Source organism: Protopterus annectens, chromosome 2.part1 (genome assembly GCF_019279795.1).
Source record: "Protopterus annectens isolate FY-2018-M chromosome 2.part1, PAN1.0, whole genome shotgun sequence".
Classification (NCBI taxonomy): domain Eukaryota; kingdom Metazoa; phylum Chordata; order Ceratodontiformes; family Protopteridae; genus Protopterus; species Protopterus annectens.
This window is the reverse complement of record NC_056729.1, coordinates 1,036,496,721-1,036,523,000: the sequence shown is the minus strand read 5'-3', so window position 1 is coordinate 1,036,523,000 and position 26,280 is coordinate 1,036,496,721. Positions and strand designations below refer to the sequence as shown.

General features: G+C 37.5%; 1 protein-coding gene across 2 annotated transcripts in view; it reads left to right on the top strand.

The window, feature by feature from the left end:
- The window catches only part of SORBS2 (sorbin and SH3 domain containing 2), a 3,647,154-nt gene that overhangs the window by 3,191,928 nt on the left and 428,946 nt on the right, over nt 1-26,280 (top strand). For both annotated transcript variants that reach the window (XM_044062620.1, XM_044062621.1), the window contains 2 exons: nt 9,627-9,734; nt 14,881-14,930. In XM_044062620.1, the coding sequence (XP_043918555.1) occupies nt 9,627-9,734; nt 14,881-14,930 (158 nt within the window). The remainder of the gene's footprint in view (nt 1-9,626; nt 9,735-14,880; nt 14,931-26,280) is intronic.

Genomic DNA, 26,280 nt, shown 5'->3' with positions numbered 1-26,280 from the left:
TCAAGAAGCACTCAGAGTGTGGCAGTGGGTGATCTCTTCCAACCGCTTTCTGATAACAATGCACATTCCAGGGAAATCCAGTGTAATAATGGACAAACTGAGCAGATAAATTCTCATGACTCACGAGTAGTCTCTCAATCCAAAAGTGGCAGAAAGGATTTTCTGTCAATGCAGCCAACCTTGCTGCAACCTGTTTGCCTCTCCCCTAAACAAAAAGTGCAATAGCTATTTTGCCCTAATCCACCCTCTGGGGGAGTCACCAAGAGATGCTCTTCTCCACATTTGGCTCCCTGGACTACTGTATGTCTTTCCTCAATTCCTCTAATCCCCAAATTCCTACAGAGAGCACTCAAGTTGAAGAGCAAGGTAATCCTTATTGCACCATTTTGGCCTCGACAGATTAGGTTCCCCTTTCTTTGGCCTCACCTGATTCAAAAACTTTGGATTCTGGACTCAGTTTCTGACCTTCTGTCCCACCCATAGGGACTAGTTCATCTGAACATTTTGAACCTCAAGCTGACAGCATGGTTCCTCCAGTTCCACTAATTGCCAGGCAAATTATTTATCTTCCCCTGTCCACCACTTTCTTAAAGCTTCTCACAAGTCATCAACCCATAAACTATTTATTTTTATTTATTTATTTATTTATTTTATTTTACGTTTGCTGACTGGGATAGTCCGACTGGATGCATGTCCATTTTCAGTGGAGGCCTGGGGAGAAAAGCTCCAAGGGTAAGCAGATACAGCATTACATAATACAAGCATTACATATTACAAACAGTCTATTTACAGAGATTGCATAAGTAAGCAAGTTAAACAAGTTCCACAGGTTACAGTTAATCCTGAGTGCAAGTCAGGATTAAATTAAATTACACAGTAATCTGGTTAACAGATTTTTTACACATTCTAGAGAGAGTTAGCCAGGCTTGATACATTGACATAACCAGTTAAGTGACAAATGTTGTTTGAGTCTAGTTTTAAATTGACCTAAGGTGGAAAGTAAGGTAATATCAGCTGCAAGAGAGTTCCAGGATCTACTTACAGAGTTTGCAAAGAGAGTATCACCGGCTGTGTTATTAATTTTGCTAGTCTGAATTAGTAGTTTGCAGAGGATCGAAGCGGTCTAGGATTGTTATAGGGGGTGATAATATTTTTAAGTGTAAGAGCATTGTCCGGATTATAGAGGATTTTATAGGCCATAATCAGTTGGTTATATTGGATTAGGCTGGGTAGTTCAAGCCACCCAAGCTGATTTAGATTGATGCAATGATGTGTCCGAAAAGGCAGCCCAGTGGCAAACCTGGCAATGTGGTTGTAGCAAATTGAGAGTTTGTTAAGGACAGTCTTGTTTAAATTCAAGAGTAGAGGGGATGCATACAGAAGGGTTGAAAGAAGGTGAGAACGAGCTATGGCAATTTTAGCTGGAAGGGTTAGGAAGGCTTTTATTCTGTAAAGTGACCCTAGTTTTTTATTGATGGTTTTGATAGTTTGGTAAACATGTAGGTCAAATTTTAGATTATTGTCTATGATGACACCTAATAGTTTTGTAGATGGGTCAGGGGAGATTATTGTGCCATCATTTGATTTTATGGTAAAGGTGAAAGCGGTAGACCTACGTGTTGGTGAAAATAACAGCATTTTAGTTTTTTGGGATTTAGGATCAGACGATGTTCAGAAAGCCAGTTTTCTATTGTATTCAAGGTGGTCTGGGTAGCTGACCATAACTCTACTGGAGATGTGGCTGAGCAAATCAGAGTAGAGTCATCAGCATATTGGATACAGCTGACTTTTGGGATGACAGTATAAAGATCGTTAATGAAGATGGAGAACAGTAAGGGCCCTTAGGTAGAAGGTTAGAGAGTTTGTTCTGCCAGAGGACAGCCTGCTGTCAACCATTCAGGTAGGATTGAAACCATTGAAGGGCTCCAGTATCTAGACAGAATGTTTGCAGGGTGTGGATTAAAAGTTGGTGATCAACCATATCGAATGCCTTGGAAAGATCCACAAAGAGGGCTGAGGATATATAATTATTGTTGCTATTATGGTTTATGGTGTTGGTAAAAGCTAGGAGGGCTGAAGTGGTGCTGTGATGAGGACGGAAGCCATGCTGAGTGTCTGCCATAAGGTGATTCTGGATTAGGTGGTGCATGAGTTGTCTATGAATAAATTTTTCCATAATCTTTGCAAGTGGAGAGAGTATAGCTATTGGCCTATAACTGGAGAATTCAGTAGAGCTGCCTCCTTTGTGAAGTGGGATTACATAGGATATTTTCCAGATGGTGGGAATTTTAGCTTCTACTATGGTTCGATTGATTAGTATTGAGACGGGGTAAGCAATAGCATCAGCTGATTTTTGTAGGTACTCGGCAGGGAGTGATCAGCAGAAAGTGTAGTGGGTTTTAATTTTTTGATCAACGTACAGATAAGTGAAGTGGTGACTGGTTGGAAGCTGAACGCGAGTAGGTTTCTAGGAGTGCTACTTTCAGGACCAGGGGAGCTAGGAGGTAGTTGGCTAGCTAGGGCTTGAATTGTCTCAGTAAAGAATTGTTTAAATCTATCAGAAACATCTTCAGGGGTTTTATCAATAGTAGCAGCAGGGATTGGGGTTGAAGTTTGTCCAGGATGTAGTAGATTATTTAAACCTGCCCAAAACTTCTGAGGGTTATTTTGATTTACTGTCTGTAAATTACAGTAGTATTGTTTTTTTGTCTTGTAAAATAGATTTTTTGGTTTCGTTCCTGGGTTGCCTGTATTTAATGTGATCTTGAGGGTCTTTAGAAGAATGCCATAAAGCCCATGCTTTGTTTCTAAGGGTAATTTTGAGTTTAGAATCTATAGAAAGCCATGGCGCAGTTTTTGCCTTGGTTCTCTTTGAACGAACAGGTGCATGCAAATCAAGGATCTCAAGGAATTTATTGTTAAAGTATGCTACTGCTTTCTCTAAGGGGAGGTGTTTTAGAATAGACCATTTACATGAGTTTAGTTCTTGTTGGAATTTGGCAGGGTCAAGGTTTTTATTGTTTCTAACCTTTCTGAATAAGGGTTGTTGGGAATTGATGGTTTTCTGCTTAATTACATATGTGAGAAGGTGATCGCTTCGGCCAATTAGGAGGGTACCAGAGGTGTACAGTTGGGGGTGACTATTTATGAGTACCCAGTCAAGTATACTTTCTTTTTGGTTGGGTTTACCTATTGTGGTAGGGGTAGATATAATTTGTGTAAATGCATGCAGGTTAATATGGGTGGTTGGGGATTCTGAGCAACAGGTGCCCCAGTCTATGTTAAAGTCTCCAAGTAGTAGGGTTTCTTGGGGGTAGTGACATGATAGCCAGTGCAGGATATCTTCAAATGTAGATATATTGTTACCTGGGGGAATGTACATACAGATGATATTAATGCATTTATTTTTATTAAGTTGCAATTTGGTGGCAAGAATCTCTGAGTTATTAATCTGAGGTGGTTGTATTACATCTATGGTGACATTCAACTCAGATTTATAGAGTACAGCTACCCCACCCCACCCTTCTTCGAAGCACGATCCAGCCTGTGTATGTTGTACCCAGGTGGTAACACTTCATTGTCTTTAGTGTTAGGTTTTAACCAGGTTTCAGATAAACAGAGAATCTCAGGGGAGTGGACATCCAGAAGTGCATGCAATTCATGTACCTTGTTATTAATGCTTCTAATATTGAGATGACAGACTAGGAGAGTTAGTTGGCCTATTAATTGTAGGTTTGTAGCTTAGATTGCAAGTAGAGGAGGTATGTGTATCTGAAGTGAGTGGGCCAGGGTTGGGGTGAATATCACCACCAAGTATTAGGTTGAGTCTATACTTGGTGATGAACTTCAGGAATTTGTTTATTAGTTTGTGGTAGTGTTTGGATCTAGAGCTAATGTGCCTGGGGTTGAGATGTTGATAGACTGAAGAAGATGTTGGATAGGATCTGGTACTGTAAGTATGGTTGAAGGTGGAAAGATTTATAGCTGGGGTGATAGTATGGCCTTTTGGGACCTGAAATCTAGTGAGAAACTGGTTTTCATACAAGGTAAGGAGGTATGGTGTGAACAAGAGGGGTAGTAAAGAGGAGTATATCATTATCTCTGATTCAGCTAGTGAGTTAAGGAACTGTTTTACCTGGTGATGCAACACCAGAAGATAGAGTGGTGAGGTAAAGGTACTGGAAGGGGGATGGGAGAATGCCAGATGAAAGCTAATAGGTGCTATTAAAATGTAGGTAGTAGAATGGGGGTGGGTGGAATTATCCCAGATGAAAGCAGATAGGATCTGGAAAGTGGGGGAGTGGCTATAGTACTATAAATTTAGAGGTACTGGGGGCGGGAGGAAATTGGGGGCAGGGAGGGGAGCGAAGAGAGCCCGAGCATAGCGGGGCTATTGCAGTTTACAAGGTTTCCTAAGGTGTCCTAAAGCTATAAGTTACAGGGGAAGGAGGCAACCACTCAAGTAGAAAAAAAGAGCCCTATACACAATCTGTTGAGTTGCCAGTGTTCTTTCCCAGCTTTACAAACAAAGGTGAATACTGCCTTCACTTGCTAGATGTTCATAGACAATTACAGTTTTATCTTCTCAGAACAACGGACATAAGAATATCTGATCAGTTATTTGTTTGCTTTTCTAATACATGGCTTGGCAAACTAGTCAGTAAGGTGACCTTAGCTAAATGGCTCAAGGGTTTTATCTCCTTTATCTACAGTAAGAACAAAATTGATTTACCTTGGCCAGTTAAGGCACACTGTACAAGATCTGTAGCCACTTCAGCATGTTTTTCAGTAAAAAACTTCAATGGATGATATTTGTGCAGCAGCAACTTGGGCTTCTCCACATACCTTTATTAATCATTACAAACTGGATTTAATCTCAAGGGGTAGAGCTCAAGAATATCCTTCCGTGAGTCCTCCCAATGTCTCAGGTAGCTGGGACTCTGCCCCATTTGTTAAGGATAAAATGGAAATGGACAACATCAGATAAGGAAGTTATATACTTCACCATAATATTCCGTCTGTGTTCTCCATTTTCATTTATCCTTGACTTCTCTCCCTCCATCCCCCAGCCTTTGAAGTCTATTTGGTAGAACAGATACCTTCATATTATTTATTATTCTTATCTTATTAAGGCATAGCAGATATGGTTTCCACTAAGGCCTCCTTATACACACACACACATATATATATATATATATATATACACACACACATATATATATATATATATATATACATATACATATATATATATATATATATATATATATATATGTGTGTGTGTGTGTGTGTGTGTGTGTGTGTGTATATATATATATATATATATATATATATATATATATATATATATATATTTTCCCTAAATCTGCAAACTCGATCTGAGGTAACTGGGAGAGAGGGATTATGGGTAAGGGTGAAGCTCTAGAGTTTTCGGCCTGTGTGAGTGTAGTAACAGCCGAGTTGGTTCCAATGTTGGAATTGAACCCACTCATCAAGGATAAATGAAAATTGGCAACACAAATGGGACATTATGGTAAGTACATAACTTTTTTTTATATCCGGAAGCATTTCATTTCTGCTGTCGGATTATTACTGTTTTTACTTTTTCTTGTCTTGGTCTGCTTTTATACTGAAGGAGACATTCATCCTCCTTGATACAGCATAGAATTATACCTTCCCAAGTAATACAGTGTTCTTCAGAATTTAACAGAAAATGGAGACAGCTGTTAAAAGAACTGTTGTTAACAGAGAATTAGGACTAGAGAGAGACTCCAGTCTTGTTCTATATATCTAGCTCATTTTTGTCTCATCAAGGACTTTGACTTTCTGTTTTATATTTTCCATTTCTGTTTGTTCTTTCGATATTTTATTTTATAACGTGTACTTAAATGATTACTTTAAAAGTGCTTTCTTTCAGCATGGAATATTATAGCAATAACCCACTTCTGGGTGTGGGTAATGCTGGATTTACCCACGGTTGGTGTTCGCCCGAGTGGCCAAACAAAGCCAACCGTGGGTAAATCCATCATTACCCACACCCAGAAGTGGTTATTATCTAATGACATTATTTAAGAAAAAAATAATTGCTTTTCTTAAATAATGGCATTGTATAATGCCTCCTTGCTGCCCTTCTGCAGCTGTCTGGTATTCTGCGGCAGTTCTGATGTATTGCACATGCGTATGCCTGCGCAGTACATCAGAGCTGTGGGCAAAAGCAACGGAGAAAGCAAGATCTCCATTGCTTTTTACAAACTGTTTCGCTATGTTAAATGGGTTTAAATGTTAAATGTTAAATCTCCGTTGCTTTTTTTAAAGCTGTCTTGCTATGTCAAACCCATTTAACATAGCGAGACAGTTTTGAAAAAAGCAACGGAGAAAGCAAGATCTCCGTTGCTTTTTACAAACTGTCTCGCTATGTTAAAGGAGTTTAACATAGCGAGACAGCTTTAAAAAAAGCAACGGAGAATCTCTGTTGCTTTTTTTAAAGCTGTCTCGCTATGTTAAACTCGTTTAACATAGCGAGACAGTGTGAAGCAACGGAGATCTTGCGTTCTCCATTGCTGTAAAAAAAGAGTTATAGTAATGGAAAAAGTGCGGGCGACCAGACCTTTTTCCATTACTATAACTCTGATTTACAATGTGTACAATGACCAATCAGCATGCATGTTTTTGAATATTAATGGGGGGTCGTTGTATAATGGTAGTTAGTTTGCCTGAGGTTTCTGTATATGCTCGTTTCAGTTAGGATCATGGAGAGCTTGGAAGCAACATAAATTTACCATTTATTCAATACTATGGTAGCGATTTTCTCAGATTTAAACTGTAGAAGTTAGGTACTGCTGAAAATGTGTTCATTACATCACATTTTTAAAGTTTTTTTTTTTTATTTTATTGCTCCGTCTGTTTGTTTTGTATGTCCAGTCATGAAAGGAGCATTAATATGTAGTTCATCAGTTGACACTTTATTCCTTTTTAAATGGAATGGGTTCATTTCTAAACATGTCAGATTTTTAATGTCTAAAATAAATTTTGTGAGTTGCATATTTTAGGTGGACTATATTGTGTATGTAGGTAATGAGGTTATTGGCCTTATAAGTTTTGTGCTTTGTTATAAATAGAAAATGTATGTGATTTTGCTATCTGATCTTGAGTGCCCATACAAGATTTAATAATAAATAATATAGAATCTCATTTGATATGCTTTCATATTATTTTGTGAGTATTGCCTACATATCAAGTAAAGGCAATCTTGCTAGCTAATTATAATGGCACTTAACTGAGGTTGCCTTATTTATGTCTGCAAGTAACCAGGATTAGAACACCTTTGACACCTGTGTCACTTCTTAAAACTTGCTGCTCTTTATATCTTTGTATGATAGCTGTTTATTCCATGTTAATGAACTTCATTATTCTTGTACACTGTCCTTTTCTTAAACTTTATGTTGTAGTTCTACTGTTTCTTGAAGCTTTTCTCCCTGAGTTTCTGTTGAAAATGAGAATGTAACCTAGTTGGACTTCCCTGCTATACAAAAGCAATAAGTAAATAAATAAATAAGTAAATGAAATTCCAGCAAGTGTTGTCATGCACCTGGGACTGAGATGTACTCTGCACTAGCAAAAGGTTTGTTAACTGGAACAGACAAATGCTTCTTACAAAGCTTGTAGAGTGTGAAGGTTCAATTATCAAGTGCTCATCGGTGAAATAAAGTCTTCAGATAGCCTTCAAGTCATTTTTCTAAGTGTCAGTCATCTATGCAGTCTTAATCTAAGGAAAAGATGTTCAGTTTTCCCACAAGTACAAAAAAAAAAAAAAAAGGAGGTGTAATGACTTCTTCACTGGATTGTTTTCTGAACTATTTTGAACTCATTTGGACTGACATGGTAACAAACAGTGCATTGCCTTTGTGTTCTGTGAATATTTTTCATGACTTTGCAGACCACATTTTCCAACTGAAAATATGTGGGTCTTTCTACATGGTTACATTGCGGACAGGAAAATAAGGGGAGCCAAGATATTTCTCATTTTACTGCATGCTACATCCTACTTATATGCAATGAGCTCTAAATAGGTCATGGAGGAGTGTTCTCCAGTGCTGGCTTACTGACAGCATAAATAATGTTCACAGATGTCCTTGGTACTAAATGGAGCTTTCTAAATTCAGATGGAAATACCACAGCCATCTGACATTGGGAATGTGAAGTGAAGAGGCATTGATTCCCTCAGTCTGAGCTTTGTGCGTTATGAACTACTGTTTTTAACTTTCACCTGTTTAATTTCTCTTTCATTAACCGTAATTGTACACCGGCTTCCTCACAGAATTAGAAAACACATACACAAACACACACACACACACACACACACACACACACACACACACAAGCAGAATCAACCAATTAATCTGCAAGTATTATTTGCCGTCAAGTACATACATACAGTAGTTAGTGCAGAGGGTTAAGGCTGGGAACAGTAGTTCCTGTGGTGCAGGGTTTGATTGCTTCAGCCCTCATTTAATGTGTGACACTGAGCAACTCACTTAACCAGACATTGCTCTTGGGTCACTCCTGAAAAGGGACTGTGTGTTCAGTGGGCCTACCTGGTTAACATATAGCTATTATTGTCTGGTAGTTGGTGCAGAGGGTTAAGGCTGGAAGCTATCATTCCTGTGGTACAGGGTTTGATTCTCCGTATCCATATGGTGTTGAGGGTTGGCATAATGGTTAAGGTGTTTGTCTCACAGACAAGAGTACAGAGTTTGATTCTCATCAAGGGAAATTGACTAGCCAGTAGCCCACCAGGACAGCTAACCTAGTACTTACCTAAGAAACCTATTCTGTGGTGATCTGTGAAACAACTGCTGCATGCTCATAATATGTTGCCTGCTCCCTAGGATCTGCTTTTTGTGTTTCATGTAGCATCACATGGACATACTGAAATCAGCCAATCTTGCTTTTTTCATATCAAATGTAATTATTCTGAGTTTCTTTTTCCAAAACATATAAAAGTGAGCCTAATGGGATCATCCCAGCACAATGATAATACTGGACAGGAAGAGAGTGAGTGCCAAATATAACAGTTTAAGAACCCTTTCTCCCTGTACCTGAGCTTTGTGGCCAATGTCATGTGACATTAATACCACATTTCAGAGTAAGATATTATAGATCAACAATGAGTAACCACTGCAGCAGTATCAAAATGCTTATCAGTGGATATGCTGTGTGGTTAGTGTTAAACAATGCTAGCTAAAATTACAATATGTAGAATGCAAAAAGAGCTATAAGGAATGCTATATATTATGTTCACCCACCTATGTGCTAATGCAGTACAGATTTTTGAACAAGTACTGTTTGTAACAGTCCAGTTTTGGTTCAAGTAAGTACATTTTACAACAGTGACAGGTTATCATAAACAATTTTCTCCAGTGAATAGTGATTTACTGTGAAACCCATGATGATCTGAAGTGTAAGAGCCTTTGTTTATTGTAAGTATATGTGCTTGATTTTGGTCTGTGTGCATGTAGTAGTAGCACAGCTGTGCTTGTAGAATTAACATAGCATAAAAGGAGGTGTTACCCTTCTGATTTTAATTATTTTCAGCATGCTGAAACTATTTTGTGCGGTTCTTCCAGACAGGCTTAAGAAAAGACGTACTGATTGTTGGTAAGCCTCCTCGTAGTCCAGTGATGTCTAGGAAATCATGCAGTTCACCGGTTAGATGCCACAACTATTCTTACAGGGTATGGGAATAAAGACCTTGTGTTTGATATTTGCCTTGTGATATCAACAAGATAGTGGCATATGTCTTGTTGTTTTTGACTTGATTCATTGTTTATGAGTGCAAAAAGGCATTGCCAGATTCAGCCAGCCTGCTTCTACTCCAGACTTTCCTGCATTTATAGAGACATTACCTGTTAGGCATGTCCAGACTCTGTTGCTGCAGCTCAAACACTTTGTCACTGTAGTGCCTTCTGGCTGGCTGGAGCTGGGATGCTTTTCCTTTTCTGCTTTTGCATGGTATGGTTAAGGCTCGTGGTATGCCTTCGCTTAAAGTACAAATTTTATAGAAAGACCTTTAAAAAAAGTATAGTTTTGTGTCCATTTTCTTAACTTTTTGCATGGTTGCCACTGATATGCTCAAGAGAAAATGTAGGCTTATGTAGGCTTAGCATGAGGGATGAGTATTTTAATGTTCGTGGCTACAAAATTCTCATTAGTAGTAAAGGAGGAGGATCTACTGTTAAGGAAGTTTAGATGTAAATGCTAGTTATGATTTTACTAGCCTTTTTGTTTGAATAAGTGAGTTTATAAAGCCAGTTTAGACTCCAGTGGATTAAGTCACTGACGCACTTCTCTGGGATTGTTCTTCACATCTAATATTTTAATAGTGAGAAAGTGCCCTTGTACACCTTGGAGCTGTAACAGCTGAAAATGTATGTACAGACCTTTTTGGTAGTAACACAAAGTGCTTGATTTAAGGTTTTACACATTCATTCAACTAAAAAAAACACTGCAATAGTGGTGTCAGAAGTCATCTACTATACTGGACTATCAGCTGATTTATGTCATGAGGTGCTGTAAAGGTCAGAGACCCTGCCACCAGCTTAATCTAATTCTTCCTTAGAATAAGTGGCCAGCTGTGCCACTAGTAGTCCTTATTAGCATCCGATGTACTCAATTTCAGTAATGTTGCATGACATTTTGCATTTAACTGTAACATTCCTCCAATATCTACAGTCTGTATAGCCATAAGCGTTACAGAGTGCCTTTAGAGGAAATAATTTCAAGTGAGTGAAATAGTATTATATTTTTTCATGTGAGCTTAAAGGGAAATATTGAATGCATTACATAATATCGTCAGAAAACTAAAACAGTATTTTTTTTAAGTTTTAAATAAAAGATAAATGGATGGGTCTCTTCAGCCACTAGGTAGCTTGCTGAAAAATGTGTGAAAAAAAACATGATTACTATAAAACTGTTATCAAACAAGCCACAGTGAAATATAGCACTGTACCTACATGTCTAAATGTCTCATTATAAATGTTTTAAAATGGCTTTTAAGCATGCCCTTCACTTTAAGATGTAATCATTTTCCAGTAACATGACTGGACTGTAACTACTCTGAAAACAAACAGGATTGCACTTGATAGTTGTAGCTGAAAGCATGCATGGAGTTTTAAATATGTGTTTTCACATGTAAAGAATGACAATACTTAGATTACTTGAAAAAAAATAGTTACTTATTTCACGCTTTGTGTGTAGTGATTTATGTTCTGCCTGTTACAGTACTAATCTACTCAGCTGTTTAAAAGTTTAATAAAAATAGCGTATAACACTGGTCAGAATGAAGTGTCTATGCAACCAAGTCAAATTGTGCTTAATATGGTTTTCTGTATATTTTCTGATAAAATTGCTCCAAAATCAAAACAAATATTTCCATATGACTGCTGAAATAAATATGCAGTGCAAAACAACGGTTATTGCTTAGTGTACATGTCAGAGGTAATATCTTCCTGTGTGAGGAAGTGGGTGTTTGGCTGCAATTCGTTCTAGCACATTCCAAGTTGTTGTTAGGAAGTAATAGTTATCCCTAGGGTGGGTTTGCAACTTTTATCTCACAACTCTCCAGCTGCAATGCATAAATGCATACATAAACATATACAAAGTTTTGTGCTTTGTCCTACATAATTTTCCATGCTTACTTTCAGGTACTTACTGTATACTTTATACATATTTTGTTTTAACCTGGTACTGGCCTGCTGTTGATAACAGCACAACTCTTTATTTGATGGTTATTTTTTAAATCTTAACTTGTAGCTGTTAACTGTGTACCACTTGACAGTTTCTTATACATAACGGGGAGTGGGGGAAAATTGAAAAGTGTATGCTAACATACAAATGATTCAAAATAGAGGTCAAATTAAAAAAAAAAAAAACTCTGGCCCTGCATAATAATAGCTAGTATGAAGGATGAGCAAAACTAGTCAGAACTACATATATTATAATGATAAGCAACAGTACACTGCCTAACTGCAGTGTTAGATATTTTAAAATCATATGATCATTAGCCTTTTCAAATGTTGGTGGTGGTTTCTTCAGCCTTTGATTAAGTGACATTAAAATACTGCTGGTTTCATGCCCTAGTATGTACTCTAGACCACACAATGTTTGGTGTAACTAAAGCTTTACAGTGGCCATTGAGCACTAAATCATGTCCCATTGTTTTCCCAGTCATTTGTCTACTAGTGCGTTTGTGTGTGTGTGTGTGTGTGTGTGTGTGTGTGTGTGTGTGTGTGTGTGTGTGTGTGTGTGTGTGTGTGTGTGTGTGTGTGTGTGTGTGTGTGTGTGTGCATATATATATATATATATATATATATATATATATATATATATATAGCTATATATCTATCTCTCTCTCTCGATATATATGCGTGTATGTTTGAGGTGTATAGAGTGTGATAAGTGTTAGTTAAAACTGCCCTGTGCAGCTATATCCTATAAACTTTTTTGGCAAGCAAAGATTATTCAGAAATGAACAGCTTCTTAACGTGTCTTATTTTCTTTTTTTCCTCATCTAGACTGTTCTTAGGTCTCACAAAAATGATAGTAAGTGAAATGTAAACATTTAATTCTTTCTGTTACAATTATTCAGTAATTCCAGGATTTATTCACTGCCCTGCACCCATTGCTTCCAAGGATTAGCTCTGTCTGCCCCATGACCCTGAGTAAATAGTATCTAAGATTAAGTAAATAATAATTGTATGAATATTAAATGTAATCAAGACAATTTATTAAGACATTAAATTTATTATAACATTTAATATGACAAAATAAATTGTAATTTATGTAAATTCACATATTTGAACATGAAATTTGCAATAGTGGATTCTGCATTGGAGCCTGTCTCATTATAGAGTAGACTTATAGTCAGCCCAATGAAACACAAGTGTGCTTCCCACAAGGTACATTACCTTTATATTGTAAGTGCTACAAGAATTTGCAGAGCTGAAGAGGTGGAAGCAGAAACAGGTTTTAGTTATTCCTGATTAATTTAGATTACTCAGGTTTTGTAACACTGAACAGAATATTTTAACCCACACATGCAGACAGCTACATGTTAAAAGTAAGCTGCCACTTTAGAAACCTCCTGCTTGTTGCCCCATATCAAATAATATAAGGCCATTCCTCAGGAATAAAAGAAATAGACAAGAAACACATTCCAGCTGTACGTGAGGGCAGAGAATCTAGGTTCAGACATGATTTGCTAAATACTTAGGTGTTTAAGTTAAAAATAAAAATGCAGGATTCTCGCCTTTGCACCTTGTTTCTAATCTCTCTGCAAGAACTTCTGAGCAGTTCTCTCTATTATTTATTCAATATATTGGTGTAATGCTCATTTGGATCCCTCAAGGTGCCTTAACAGCCTTTTCTGTGTATACATTTCTAGGTCATTTGTAGTATATTGTGATCGTAAAACAACCTTTTTTTCATGGCAAGATATACTTTAAAAGTTAAAATGTCTTTCTGTAGTCATCTGTTCAATCAGTGTGATGCTAGGAAAGTGTCTGTGTAGTTTGTACAACTGAAAACAGTTACAAAAAATTGTTGTGTTGATTTGATATTCTCAGGATGGCAGGACAGCTAATCTGGCTTCTTATCCATAGTACCATAAGCCTGTGTATGTATTTAGCTCTGTTCACAGTACATAACTTCTCTGTGTATGGCATTGGATTGATGGACACTTGCCTCAGCAAATTTCATGTGCACATAAATGAGACCAACAGCAGATCCTGTAGGTATCTTAACACATGCTTAGTTTGTCTTATAACATGGCTGCAAGAAAAGAACATGTGTTTTTGCTCTTGTTTATACGTGTTGTATTGCATGTCTTGCTTCGTGCGTAAACATTACAGTGAATCGAAATAATTATTGAAAGATGTAGAAAACAAATTAAGCAATAAACAAAGGTAATTGAAAGTATATTAAAATGTTTACATGAAAAACACCTAAAAATATATAACCTAACTTCAGGGTACTACAGACAAGATGCAAAAATAACATTTTCCAGCAGTTTGTTTGTCAGGATTTCTACTATTAGTGTTTCCAGTGTCAGCATTATTGCTTAAATGGAAGAGTGTCCAGGTAACTATGGAACATTAAAAGGCTGCTAAACAGCAAGATTCTTCTGAAGTGACACTGTTACATTCCAAGACACTCAGGTGTGCTTGTTCTGATGTATTCATGCAGTCTGTGGAATCTCTTATCCTTTTCTTTGGTGCTACAAATGCATCACCCAGTGCTGGCATCACATTATTAGTGTTGGTTTGAATTGTCTGTGATAATACTGTTTTCTAGTAACAGCCTTTGCTTACCCTTGTCTGTTGTAACCATAAATAAGTATTTGAATGCTTAATTACTTTTTCAAATATTTGCCTGAAATACATACAAACTTTCTGACTTATTACTCATAGCATGGGTGTTATGTGTGTATGGTGCTACCACAAAATTTCTAACTACACTGTAGCAGTTAAGCAGTAAAATTTGAAAATGAAATCTTGAACCTGAACAATGAGCACAATCACAGTTTTAAACTGTGATTGAATACCCTCTACTATTCTGTTTTAAATCAGAGCTGTCAGGAAACAGGCAACAAATATTTTCATAGAAATGAAGTCCTTCCTTTGTTACTTACTGAAGGTGATTGCTTTGTTAGTTTCATTGTTGAAAGTCTTGGTGATAATATGTTTGTTAAATTTGGAAGCACTTTGTAATGTGCACAAGTGTTTTTATTTAATGTAATGCATATTTCAACTATCTGAAACAGCAGTGGTAACATGGTTGTTAATGCTAATATCTAAAGCTGAAATTTCTCCTTTGTTTTTGTAGTCTCAGCGGCCCACCATTGTGCAAGAAAATTTCCAGACCATTGGAGAACAGTAAGTCCTTTTATATGATGTTCAGTGTATCAGTAGTTGGACAAAAGTAAAAAAAGTGCATATCTCATTCCAAGAATATCTCTGCATTTATTCTGACTGACATATAACAAAGGCAGCCAAAAGACCACAGGGTAACACACTGATAGACTGGATCTTATTTAACAGACTTGAGAGAATCTGCTAGCTGGGTGTACTGCCAAACAGGCAGAGATCATTCCTTGTAGTGTGTACATGGTCAGGCATATTGCTAACAATTCAACAAAGCCTTCTCTTTCTCTAACTATGACTTCATGTATTTTTTGTAAGATTGCCTGCATAATCCATTTCAGGGTTAGAGGAGAGCTGAAGCCTATCATGACCCTACCCGGAAGCAAAGCCGAGGGACTAATCCTACACAAGGTTCATAAGACACATGCAGTCACTCTCACACAGCATGCACACTCTGGGTTTTTTGGAAGAATGCCACTTAGCCAATAGAATGCCTTTGGGATGTGGGAGGAAACCAGACCATCTGGTAAAACCACTGTAAATACAAAGGGGATAGCAGACTCCATACAGAAGGCATTGATATGGACAGCCAAGTAAGTATTGCGGGTACTTATCGGGGCAACACTTGTAAAGACCGCTTAGAATGTTGCAATGCGCTGGTATATGTAAGCATCTTATTCCATTCTCTTTCACACTGTTTTTGCCTTGAATACATTATGGAAATTCCCATTGTTTAACAGTAACCAAATTAAACTGTACAGAGAAGCAGCTGTCTAAAATAAAAAAATATATATTGTCATGGGCCAGCAATTAGCAGAGTGTCGAAAACAGTAAGCTGCTGGAAAAAACTACCCCCCCCCCCCAAGGAACAGCAGCCACGGTGTGACACAGCAAAATGCCAGTGTGACATATTCTTCATCATGCCCCCCCCCCCCCCAATCACTGCATGCTAAACATACAGATTATGGTGTCTGCAAGTGACAAAGCTGCCCAAAAAAAAAAAAAAAAGATGGGGAAACAAAGCAAAACAAAACATTTCCAGTTCTTCCTTATTAACCAGGCAAGCTATTACCAGTCCCAGATTTATAACTTATTTTGCAAGTAGATGTAGGTGGAAAAAAATAAATATTCAACAGACAGTATGGATTACTTGCACTGTGTTATTAATTTGTAAACATTCTTCGGTAAGATCATTACATTCTCAAAAATCAAACTAAGGTTAGTGCTTACAAGTGCTGTTCCTGAAGTTTATGCATATACCTGACATCTGCTCCCTATGGTCGAAAGACTGTTTCAAGTAAATGCTAGAATGACTGTTTTGCTCACAGTCTTTCAGAACGGAGACTTCCGTTCTCTTGGAAAAATCGACTTGCTGACCTTTCGTCATTTGGCAATTGCCAGACAATAAAATCCATGAGGTGCGGGAAAGAGGCAGTGTAATTCTGACAGGAAAATAACTAAGTGGTACCTACATCAGCATCTACAGTGAAGTCATTGGAGAGCGTTCTAACATTCTAAGCACTCTTTACAAGTGTTGCCCTGATAACGGAAAAGTACCGTATTGTGAGTAAACAACATTAGTTGTCATGACTCTTCACTGATTCTCTTTGTGACTTCTCTAAACTAAACAAAAAGCCTTGTATGACTCATTTGATATGAGTGGATGTATCCAATCAACACGACCTGGAAAGTAAGACAAAGAAAAGAGACACTGAGGACAGGAAGAGTTTTTTTTTCTCGGAAATCATTCCAACTTTAAGAAGAGCTTAACTCAACTTTCTAAGTGCATAACTACATAATTTATGTGTACTTCTTTTTCCAGTGTTTTGTGTTCCTCAGAAGTGAAGTTCTGCTCACAATTAACAGATTTTAGCTATGTTTCTAAAGACTAGCAGGTTAGTTGCTTTCCTGAATCACTGAATGTGTGCACTGCTGCTGCTTTATGTAAAGAAATGTGTGTCATTCTTGTTTAAGAGGAGGGGAGGGAAGGAAAGTAGTTATAACAGCAGAGCTGCACACATCTTTCCTCTTCATGGTATGATTACAGCCAGTGTGACTACTAAGCATCAAATAAATAAATGCATTCATTTAAAAGTAGGGGCCATATTCTGAAAGACTTGGGATAAATTTACAGAGTGCCACTGCCATACTGTAGAACTATTTCAAATGTAAAGCACAACTCTGCCACCTGACATGATGTCATATGTGAAGGATTGAGTACTCCTAAAAACTTCCAACACTATAGCAAAGATGCTAATGTCTTTGAACCACATACCAAGAAGAGGTAATTAGAATTAGAAATGTGCTGAGTTAATGAATCTCATTGTCTGTTCCTGGCATAGGCTGAATGTCAGCAAGCAGGTTATGTAGATGGCTGTCACTACAGTGCCACATAAATGTCAGTGGTAAATTGTGCACATAATAGGTTAAAGAGTGTCACACATCCAGTATTAGGGATGTTAATACACAGGTGGCTTGCTATGGGGCAGCACATCTATACACAGTCCAAGTCATAGCTCTCAACTCTCCGTGATTTTGCAGAAAATCCCTGACTTTGCTTCATATTTTTGCTGTATCCCACATAAAATATTTGATTTTCTGGTAAATCAGTTAAGATTACACTCAGTTACAACTATCAGGCATTAGTGTTTCATACTTATTACTGTTCAGAAAATGCATGTAGACAAAAAAAACTGATGTTCATCGTTTCTACTGCTGCCTAGGAAACAATAACTGTCTCCATCTTCACAAAGGTCTGGCTACACCTTCCCTCTAACTGCTGATTGTCAAGCCCAAAGGAGGAAACTCAGCAGTCAGAGTGAAGATTTCTTCAGTATTTTCTTGCTGTCTCAAGAAGAAGTGCTTCTTTCTCTCAGTCTTCATAGGAGCAGCAATCAGCTAAGAGCTTCATTTCTGGCAAATAAGTCCCCCTTGGGAAACCCCCTCCACAGAGAAATTGTTGCCCTTTTTATTTCTGACTAAAAGTGGTATCTCCCCTTTAAGAAATATTGTATTTATTAATATTAGAAGTTTTCTGTCACAGTCAGCTATTTATAGCTACATTGTTATTTAGATAATTAGGGACTAATTTTAACTAAATATATGTTCTGCTTGTGTAAACTTTTAAAATTGTGAATAAAAGATTTATTTTCGCATGGGCAAGGACATGTTTTTTACAGTGTAGTGCTTATGCTCACTTTGTGACAACCTACATGCCATTTTTCTTTTACTGTCAGTGTTTCTGTCTTAGTAAAGGAGTACTAACAGAGACAATATGTGCTACTTGTGCTTTTACTATGTGAAGGGGCTGGGACAAGAAGTGTGAATGTAAATGTGTGTTTACACTAGATGGCAGCTTACCTTCTGCCTCTCAAAAAAGTTCATGTTCCTTGAAGTTCCACATTGAAAGGGTCTGTCACACATTCAGTTTTGGGAATATTTTTAACGGATAACCATGGTAAATAAAATTGAATCATATTAATTAATCAAAAGATCTTTTTTATAAGTAAAACCAGCATATTTTAACCATTCTTTGAGCTTCCTAGTTGAGGTTGTTAGTAAGCTGTTGGTATGTGTTCCACATTTTGCCCATTTGTTCCACATTATGAGAGGTAGTGTTCCTCATTTTGGAGATAGAATTTTGAGAGCTATGCTTAATTTCAAATTGACTCATTCCAGCAACCATTACTGCTCTTGGCTTGTCTTCCTACAGCGCAGATACTTACTCCAGTCATGCTAGTTCCACAAAAGCTGTTCCAAGAAAGAAAAATGTACTTACTAAGGAGCACTTGCTATTGCCACATGCTCAGTCTGTGTGTCTGCCAAGAGTGGGTGAACCTGCAGTGGCCTTTGGCTATTCTTCAGACCACTCACTTTCCTCTTCAGCTTCCAGGGAGAACCATGATCTGATGTTGTTAATTTTCATTCTATCCTCAACTGTTGGGTTTGGATACGATCCTCAGATCTAACTCGGCTGTTACTTTAGCTCATGGCCACCAAAAAAACTCTCAAGCTCCTCCCTTACCCATAATGCAGCAACCCCTAACATATCCCAAAACACATTTGCAGCTTTTGTGATTAGACATGGTCATCTTGAGCTTTTGAGTGATTTATTTAAAATTATGGGTTTTAATATAGTGTTTGTTAAGCAAAAGTGTGTTATTGTATGTGAATTCTCAATTAAACTGTACAACAAATGGTATTTGCAAACATTAGGCATCACAGAATAGAGAAGGGTGGCCACGGTGGTGCAGCAGTTAGCGTTGCCACCTCACAGCAAGAGGTTCTCTGGTTTAATCCTCGGCTGGGGTGCCTTCTGTGCGGAGTCTGCCTGTCCTCCCTGTGGTCGTGGGTTTCTTCCGGGTGCTCCTGTTTCCTCCCACATCCCAAAGACATGCTGTAAGTGGATTGGACATTCTAAATTGGCCCTAGGTGTGAGTGTGTGCATGTGTGTGCCTTCTGTGGAAGGTTGGGCGCCGGGTTGGCAACTCAACACTGTAAAACTCCACTGCCAGTCATGAGCGGACAAGGTGATCCGCTGTGGTGACCCCTAACTGGGAAAACCCGAAAGAAGAAGAAAAAGAAGGCATCACAGAATAGAGATTGTCAGTCAAGATCAATGTTGCTAGATACTGATTCTCAAGTAAACATAACACAAATATTTGCAAACACTAATCTTAGTTTACATTCACACTTTGTACTTTAACATAAGCCTTAGAGTTATGTGGGGTAGCAGAATCTGGAAATGATTAGAATGCTTTGGAACACTACATTATTTTTTTTTTTCTGAAAGCAGTGTGTCCGTGAATTCAATATTTTTAGATATCCTGATCACATCATTGAATAATTTATTGAGGAGAAACAAGCAAATACCAAGGAACTTTGGAGGCATTTACAAATTAAGCAGCAAACTTTTTCCCCATACCATTTGGAATACAGACACTCACACAACATAATGTTGTAGACCACCATTCTAAACTTAGGGTGTTCATACCTTACACTTCCCTACTTATTACACTAATTGGTGGCAGAGGGGTGACAAATAATTATTCTATTTCTGGTAGGAGGGCACTCTAATATCACATCAGTGCCATGTTTTTCATGATGTTCATGTTTCTTGTACTGGAATGCATATATGCTGCTGCCAAAGCATTTGAAAGCTGAACTATTCTACTGACTGTCTGCGAAGGAAGTTGATTTACAAATTATGTGACTGTTGACTCTGGTGTGAGAAGCAATGATGTGTCTATTTTAATGTGTTTGTTAACTGCTTCAAGGAAACTGGAAGCTGCACTTTTCATTTGGATTGTAATGTCCAGACTTCCTGTTGCCTTACCTTGCTACCATTCAGGATTGCTTCTCTACTTTACATCCATTGTTTGTTAGGATGGGCTTACACCCTCCTGAGCCCTAAATAGGATAAGTCAAATATCAAAAATAAATGATTACACCGTTAAGTCCTAGCAATCCAAAGAAGTTTTCACTGTATGTCTTCAAGGCACTACAGAATATTACTTTAGTTATTATGCAATGATACATTTTAATCATATACAGTAGAGGACTATAAAAAATGTTTCACTGATGTTTAGTAATTACAGAGGTTAACAGTTTCAGTTTATTTTGTACACAGTGAAGAAGTAGACATTGTCATGTGTTTTTAAACAAATGCATATACGGATGCATATCCAGGGTCTCAAACACCTATCTTATACAGATAAGATAAAAGTCCTGTCCCTTTACTCAGTTTCGTACAGACTGCTCAGAGGTGACCTGTGTCTGACATACAAGGCCATCTCAGACCCAGCCTTGATGGAGTTGTTGCATATCAGTAAGTCAAACTCCACTCATGCAGCCCACATGCAAGGCCTTAACCTGGTCTGTGATATTAATAGAACTTGTTGGCAGAATAGATATGTGTCACAAAGACTCCCCCATCTGTGGAATAGACTCCATCTCCATGTCAATCAGACTACCTCTCTAGCCCTCTTAAGAAGAACCTGGACGACTGGATGGGAAACAGAAAATACACCCCTGGGATCTTACCTGTGCCCCTGCTGGACAGGGGAAACAGGTGCTGACATTTAGGGAACATGGGCCAAATTCTTGGCTAGGCTTATAAGGTCCTCTGGGCCAATAGCCTAGTATCATCCTATGAACCTATGAACCTATTAAAATCTTATTAGTAGTTAATCCTCCCTTTTATTACACTATGTGTAGCTCTTTTTTAATGTAGTTGGCATTGTTTATAATTTAATTTTGTTTTCTCTTTTTACACTTTCTGTGTAATTATTGATACCATTGCTGGTCCCCCCCCCCTCTCTCTCACACACACTTTTATCTTTTGTCTTTTTCTTTGTTGTAAAAAAAAAAAAAAAGTCAAAAAGTCACTTTCTTCCTTATTATTTGATTTTTTTTTTGTTACAGTTTGTCAGGATGTCTGAAAAAGACTCTTCAGGTTTTAGGAAGTGCCAAAGGTGCGAGCACAAATTGCATTTGTATGACACTCACACTTTATGTGTGTATTGCTTGGGCCCTAACCACCTTCAGGTTGATTGTGGTATTTTGCAAAAACTTTAATCCGCATGCAATTGAGGATAGAAAAGATAAACTTATTTTGAAGGGGTTACTTCATACTTCTTTCTCTGAAGCAGCTGCTGGGGCTCAGTCCCCTAAAATAAAATCAAAGAAGTCTTCTACTAAATCTTCTAAACATTTAGGATCCTCAACTCCATCATCCTCTTAGCTGCCAAAGAAAAAGCATAAATTGGATCAAAAGGCTGCTGCATTCCAGCCGGCACTGGATCTGACAAAATCCTCCTCGGATCCAAGCACTTTGGATCCAAAACTCTTACCCAGGACCAGATACTCTCCAAGTTTGAATCTGGTACCTTCCAGAGTACCTTCTCTCTTTTTGGAATGCCAGCACTCTAGGTCCCCATCCCTAGCTTCTTCTTATTCTTGAAGAAGTTTGACTGAAGCTGATATGGACAGAATGATGAAGAAATTCCTCTTGGTACAGATACAGATGGGTGTTCGCCCAGCTCTTACCCCCTTTGGGTCAGGAAGCCCATCCTTCTACCCCTCTGCCAATTTCAACTCCTTCTCTGATCCAACTGATCATTTTGGAGTCCCTGGATCCAAGTCTTCCAGGTCCATCTGGTTCTCATCCAAAAATGTTCTTATCTTTGGATCCGAAGCTGTCTCTGAGTGCATTGGCTATGATGTCTTCGGAGCTGTCTCTGCTCCTTAGAGCTTCAGCATTGGACAGCTCGGCTCTGACTTATGCCTCAGGTAGAATGCCTTTGGGGCAGGAGGACCCGAGAGGCCAGAGGTAATGAAGAGAGTGTTCTCTGCTTCGGCAGGACAGATGGATCCTACCCTCTCAGATCTTCCTTTTGGATCCCAGATGACTCTGCACCTTGAGCCACATCATTCTACGTAGAAGGGACAGCCAGTTCAATGTGTCCAGGCTACCTAACAGGGTTTTACTATCTTTTCCAATACTTCACCAGAGCATTCCACCAAAGAGGTCCCTAGGAAGAGGAAGTGCAAGAGGGGCATTTGTATTACCTTCAGGTGTCAGCCACCGAGGATACTGATTTCAATGAAGAAGAAGGGTCCTTAAGATATTCACATGCAGATGTGTCTTTCGGAGACATTCTTGAGATCCTTAAGGGTGGTTGGTCCTTCAATAACCCTTCCCCAGAGGAATAATGGTGAACAAAAACAAAGCTCGCCAAAATGCTATACGGTCTTGGGATGCCAAACAAAAATCAACCATTTGTAAAAAAATCGATAACAGCGAACCAGAATAAAAGCAATCCAAAGATTTAATGAAACACAAACAATTTTAAGTTAAGCACTTTCACCCGTTAAACACGGGCTTCTTCAGAACTATTATTTTAAAATGAACTGTTACCATTTAAATAACATTTTTGGTGCCAATTCTTTGGCTCCATTTAAAGGTACAATGTGACCATAAAATAGAACCGTCCATACATGTACATAATCAATGTAAACATTCAAATATGAAACTGTGATAAATCCCTATATTGAAATATATATTCTACCACCTATAGTACTATTATTCATGCAACCTGAGCAAAGGTTTAATAGAAATAAAGTCGTTTAAACCTGGGGGAGTGGAAGCATCTGTGAACAATTGCCACCAAACCTCTTTGTATGACAATAATCCCTTGTGATCTCCCCCTCCCCTCGGATCGATCTTTGCAATATCCACAATTGCAAATTTAAATTTATGTTCAACTCCCCATTTTTTATGTGTCTATACAGAGCATTTTTTTCATCCTTCTTTTTTATACAATATAAGTGGGTATAAATTTGCTTATTAAGGTGCCTTTCGGTCTTACCGATATAAAAACTAGAACAAGCACAACATTTGGCAAGATATACAAAAAATTTAGCCTTGTAATTTCCCTGTCTAAACCGTGACTTGTGAATGTTGTCTAATATTATTTCTTCCTCTTCATTTATGGTGTGACATAAAATGCACATACCACATTTATTAATGTGCTTATTAGAAAGATGTTCTATGATAGGGCCCCTTTCTAAATATCTTTTGATGTTAAATCCCATTTTATTGACAAAAATGGGACGGTGACCTACGATATTCGCTACATCGTTGCCTGACAAGATGTTATTCCAGTTAGAAATCATAATCTCTTTGATTTTAACTATGTATGGGCCGTGCTCTAAAACACAAGCTCTACTGTAATTAACTATTGTCTCCAGTTGTCTGTCAGTAGGCATGGGAATGATATCCCCTTGGTTGTAATTGTAACCTAATAAGGAGGTATATCTAGTTCCCCATTCTTTAATAACTTGTCTACATACATTGTACATCATTTTACGGTCATAACCTCTGTCACCAAATAAAGATGTAATGAATCTCACTTCACTCAACATATCAGAGTATAAAGAAGTCATCCGCACGGCTCTAATTAGTTGTCCCTTGTAGATGTTTCTTAAAAGCTTTTTGGGATGATTACTGGAATATTCCAGATAGCTATTTGCAAATGTCTTTTTCCTATAGATTTTTGACTGGAAATTCTTGCCATCTTTAAATATCCATGTATCCAAATATGTTAACCCCTCCTTACTGTTTGAGGAAGTGAATTTCAAATAACTACTACTGGCATTAATATAATGTAAGAATTTCCCTAGATAATCAACACTACCATCCCAAAAGATGTAAATATCATCCAAAAAATGGGAATAATACTTGATGTTACTGAAAAATTCACTTCGGAACACAATAGATTCCTCCCAATCCAGCATAACCAGGTTAGCGAAAATGGGGGCACAAGCTGCCCCCATTGCAACTCCCCTGGTTTGCCTGAAATATTCACCATCATGGTAAATATAGTTGTGTTCCAAAACTATACCCATCATTTCAATGATCAGACATGTTTTATCCCAATCCATTGCAGCATATTTTCTAATGCTGTTAGCAAAAGCATTTAATCCCTCTTCTTTGGGAATACAGGAAAATAAATCAATTACATCAATAGTAACCAATAATATTTCATCATTATACAAATTGATGGGAAAATTCTTCAAAAATTGCCATGAGTCCTTGACCAAATGGGGAATTTTACTGTAAATGTGTTTTAACATGGTGTCCACAGCTGTCCCTAAAGGGAATGTTTTAGACCTACTCCCAGATATAATAGGTCTAAACGGGGGATTTTCTAAATTTTTGTGGATTTTGAGAATTCCTACTAGTGATGCCACCACTGGATGTTCAACCTTTAAATAATTATAGGTATCAGTGGTAATGCGGTTGTCAATCCAAAATTCTTCAATAAACATATCAATTTTCCTGTATGCCATATTTAGCTCATTTAAAGAGACAACCTCATAATTGCCTGTTACATGTAATATGTCATACATTTTCGATGCATATACCATGTTGTCATAAATCATAATTCCACCCCCTTTGTCGGGTTTCATTACCCGAATAGTTCTGTCATTCCTCATGTCTTTTAAAATGTTCCTCTCATCATTAGATAAGTTGGAATTAATTCTATTGTCACCTGTAATCTTCTGTAATTGATATATTTGCTTAGTAACTGATTTATCGTATACTAATAAGGTTGAATTCATCAGAGGCATATAACTGCTTTTTTTCTTTAACAATTTCTTACCTGTGTTAAAATTCTGAACACTATCAGTGGAATCTTTAAACATGATAGCCAAATTCAATTTTCTTATATGTAATTTAATTTCACTCAAGAAGTCTACTAATTTAAAATTTGTGGTCAGAATATATTTCATACCTTTGGAAAGTAAATGGAAATGGGACGTATTTAATACTAAATCAGTATAATTATAAATGTTGAAATTCTTATACTTATTCACCACACCATCCTTTATAATGCTGTGCTCATCATCAAAAATTTCTGTATTGTCGACATGTTCATGTTTGTCATTATCTAACCTCTCAATTAATTTACTGAAACACTGTTTAACTGATTTTCCTGTTGATATGGACATTGTTTTTTCCACTTCCCTCCCCATTTCCAATCTCTTTGCTGCCTTCTCTCGGCTGTTCCGAAAATGTGAGGCCTTTTCTTGACAATAAAAATCAGTAGCACTGTCATCTTGTGGAATCTCATTATTGGGGCCAAGGTTATTGCCCCCGTTGTATTCACTACCCTTGTTATATTGTTCTACATCTCTTTGTATCTTTTTGTTCTTCCTACTGAATGCTTTTTTTAAATTGACCTCCGCTATATCAAATTGCTTCACATACAGTTTTTCCCACTCCATGTATAGCAGATCATTCAAAATTACCTCATTTAATTTTTCAACCTCCTGCATGATTCTTACTAATTTTTCATCATTATATCTAATCAACATTTGCATATATTGAAAGCCACATTGATCAAAACATTTATTAAAATCAGTTCTAATGGTATCACTTAGCTCCACACCCATAGGGTATTTAAAAAAATCTTAGTCCCATAGGAACAATTCTTAAATTGATACACTTCAATAAATATGCATTATCAAGTTTTAAACTATTGATATTATTCAGTTTCTTTCCCAAAGTGTAAATAATGTCTTTTAGAGTACACTTCGAAGCTGTTCCTAAATTGTGTACTTTTTCAACATTATTGTTGTCAAAACCACAATTTGAGTCTAAAAAAACTTTTAAATAATTAAATTTGTAGTTAACAGTGGCAGGAACATCCTGCTTGCATACAGTACCTTTTCCAACAGGGTGGAGACCCCCTGACTGTGTATACATTTTTGTAGGAAGTGCCTTTTTAGGTTTAGTACCCGTCCATTTGGCGTTGTCATCTAAGTCGCCAAAAGAAAAATTAAAGGTATAGTCCAA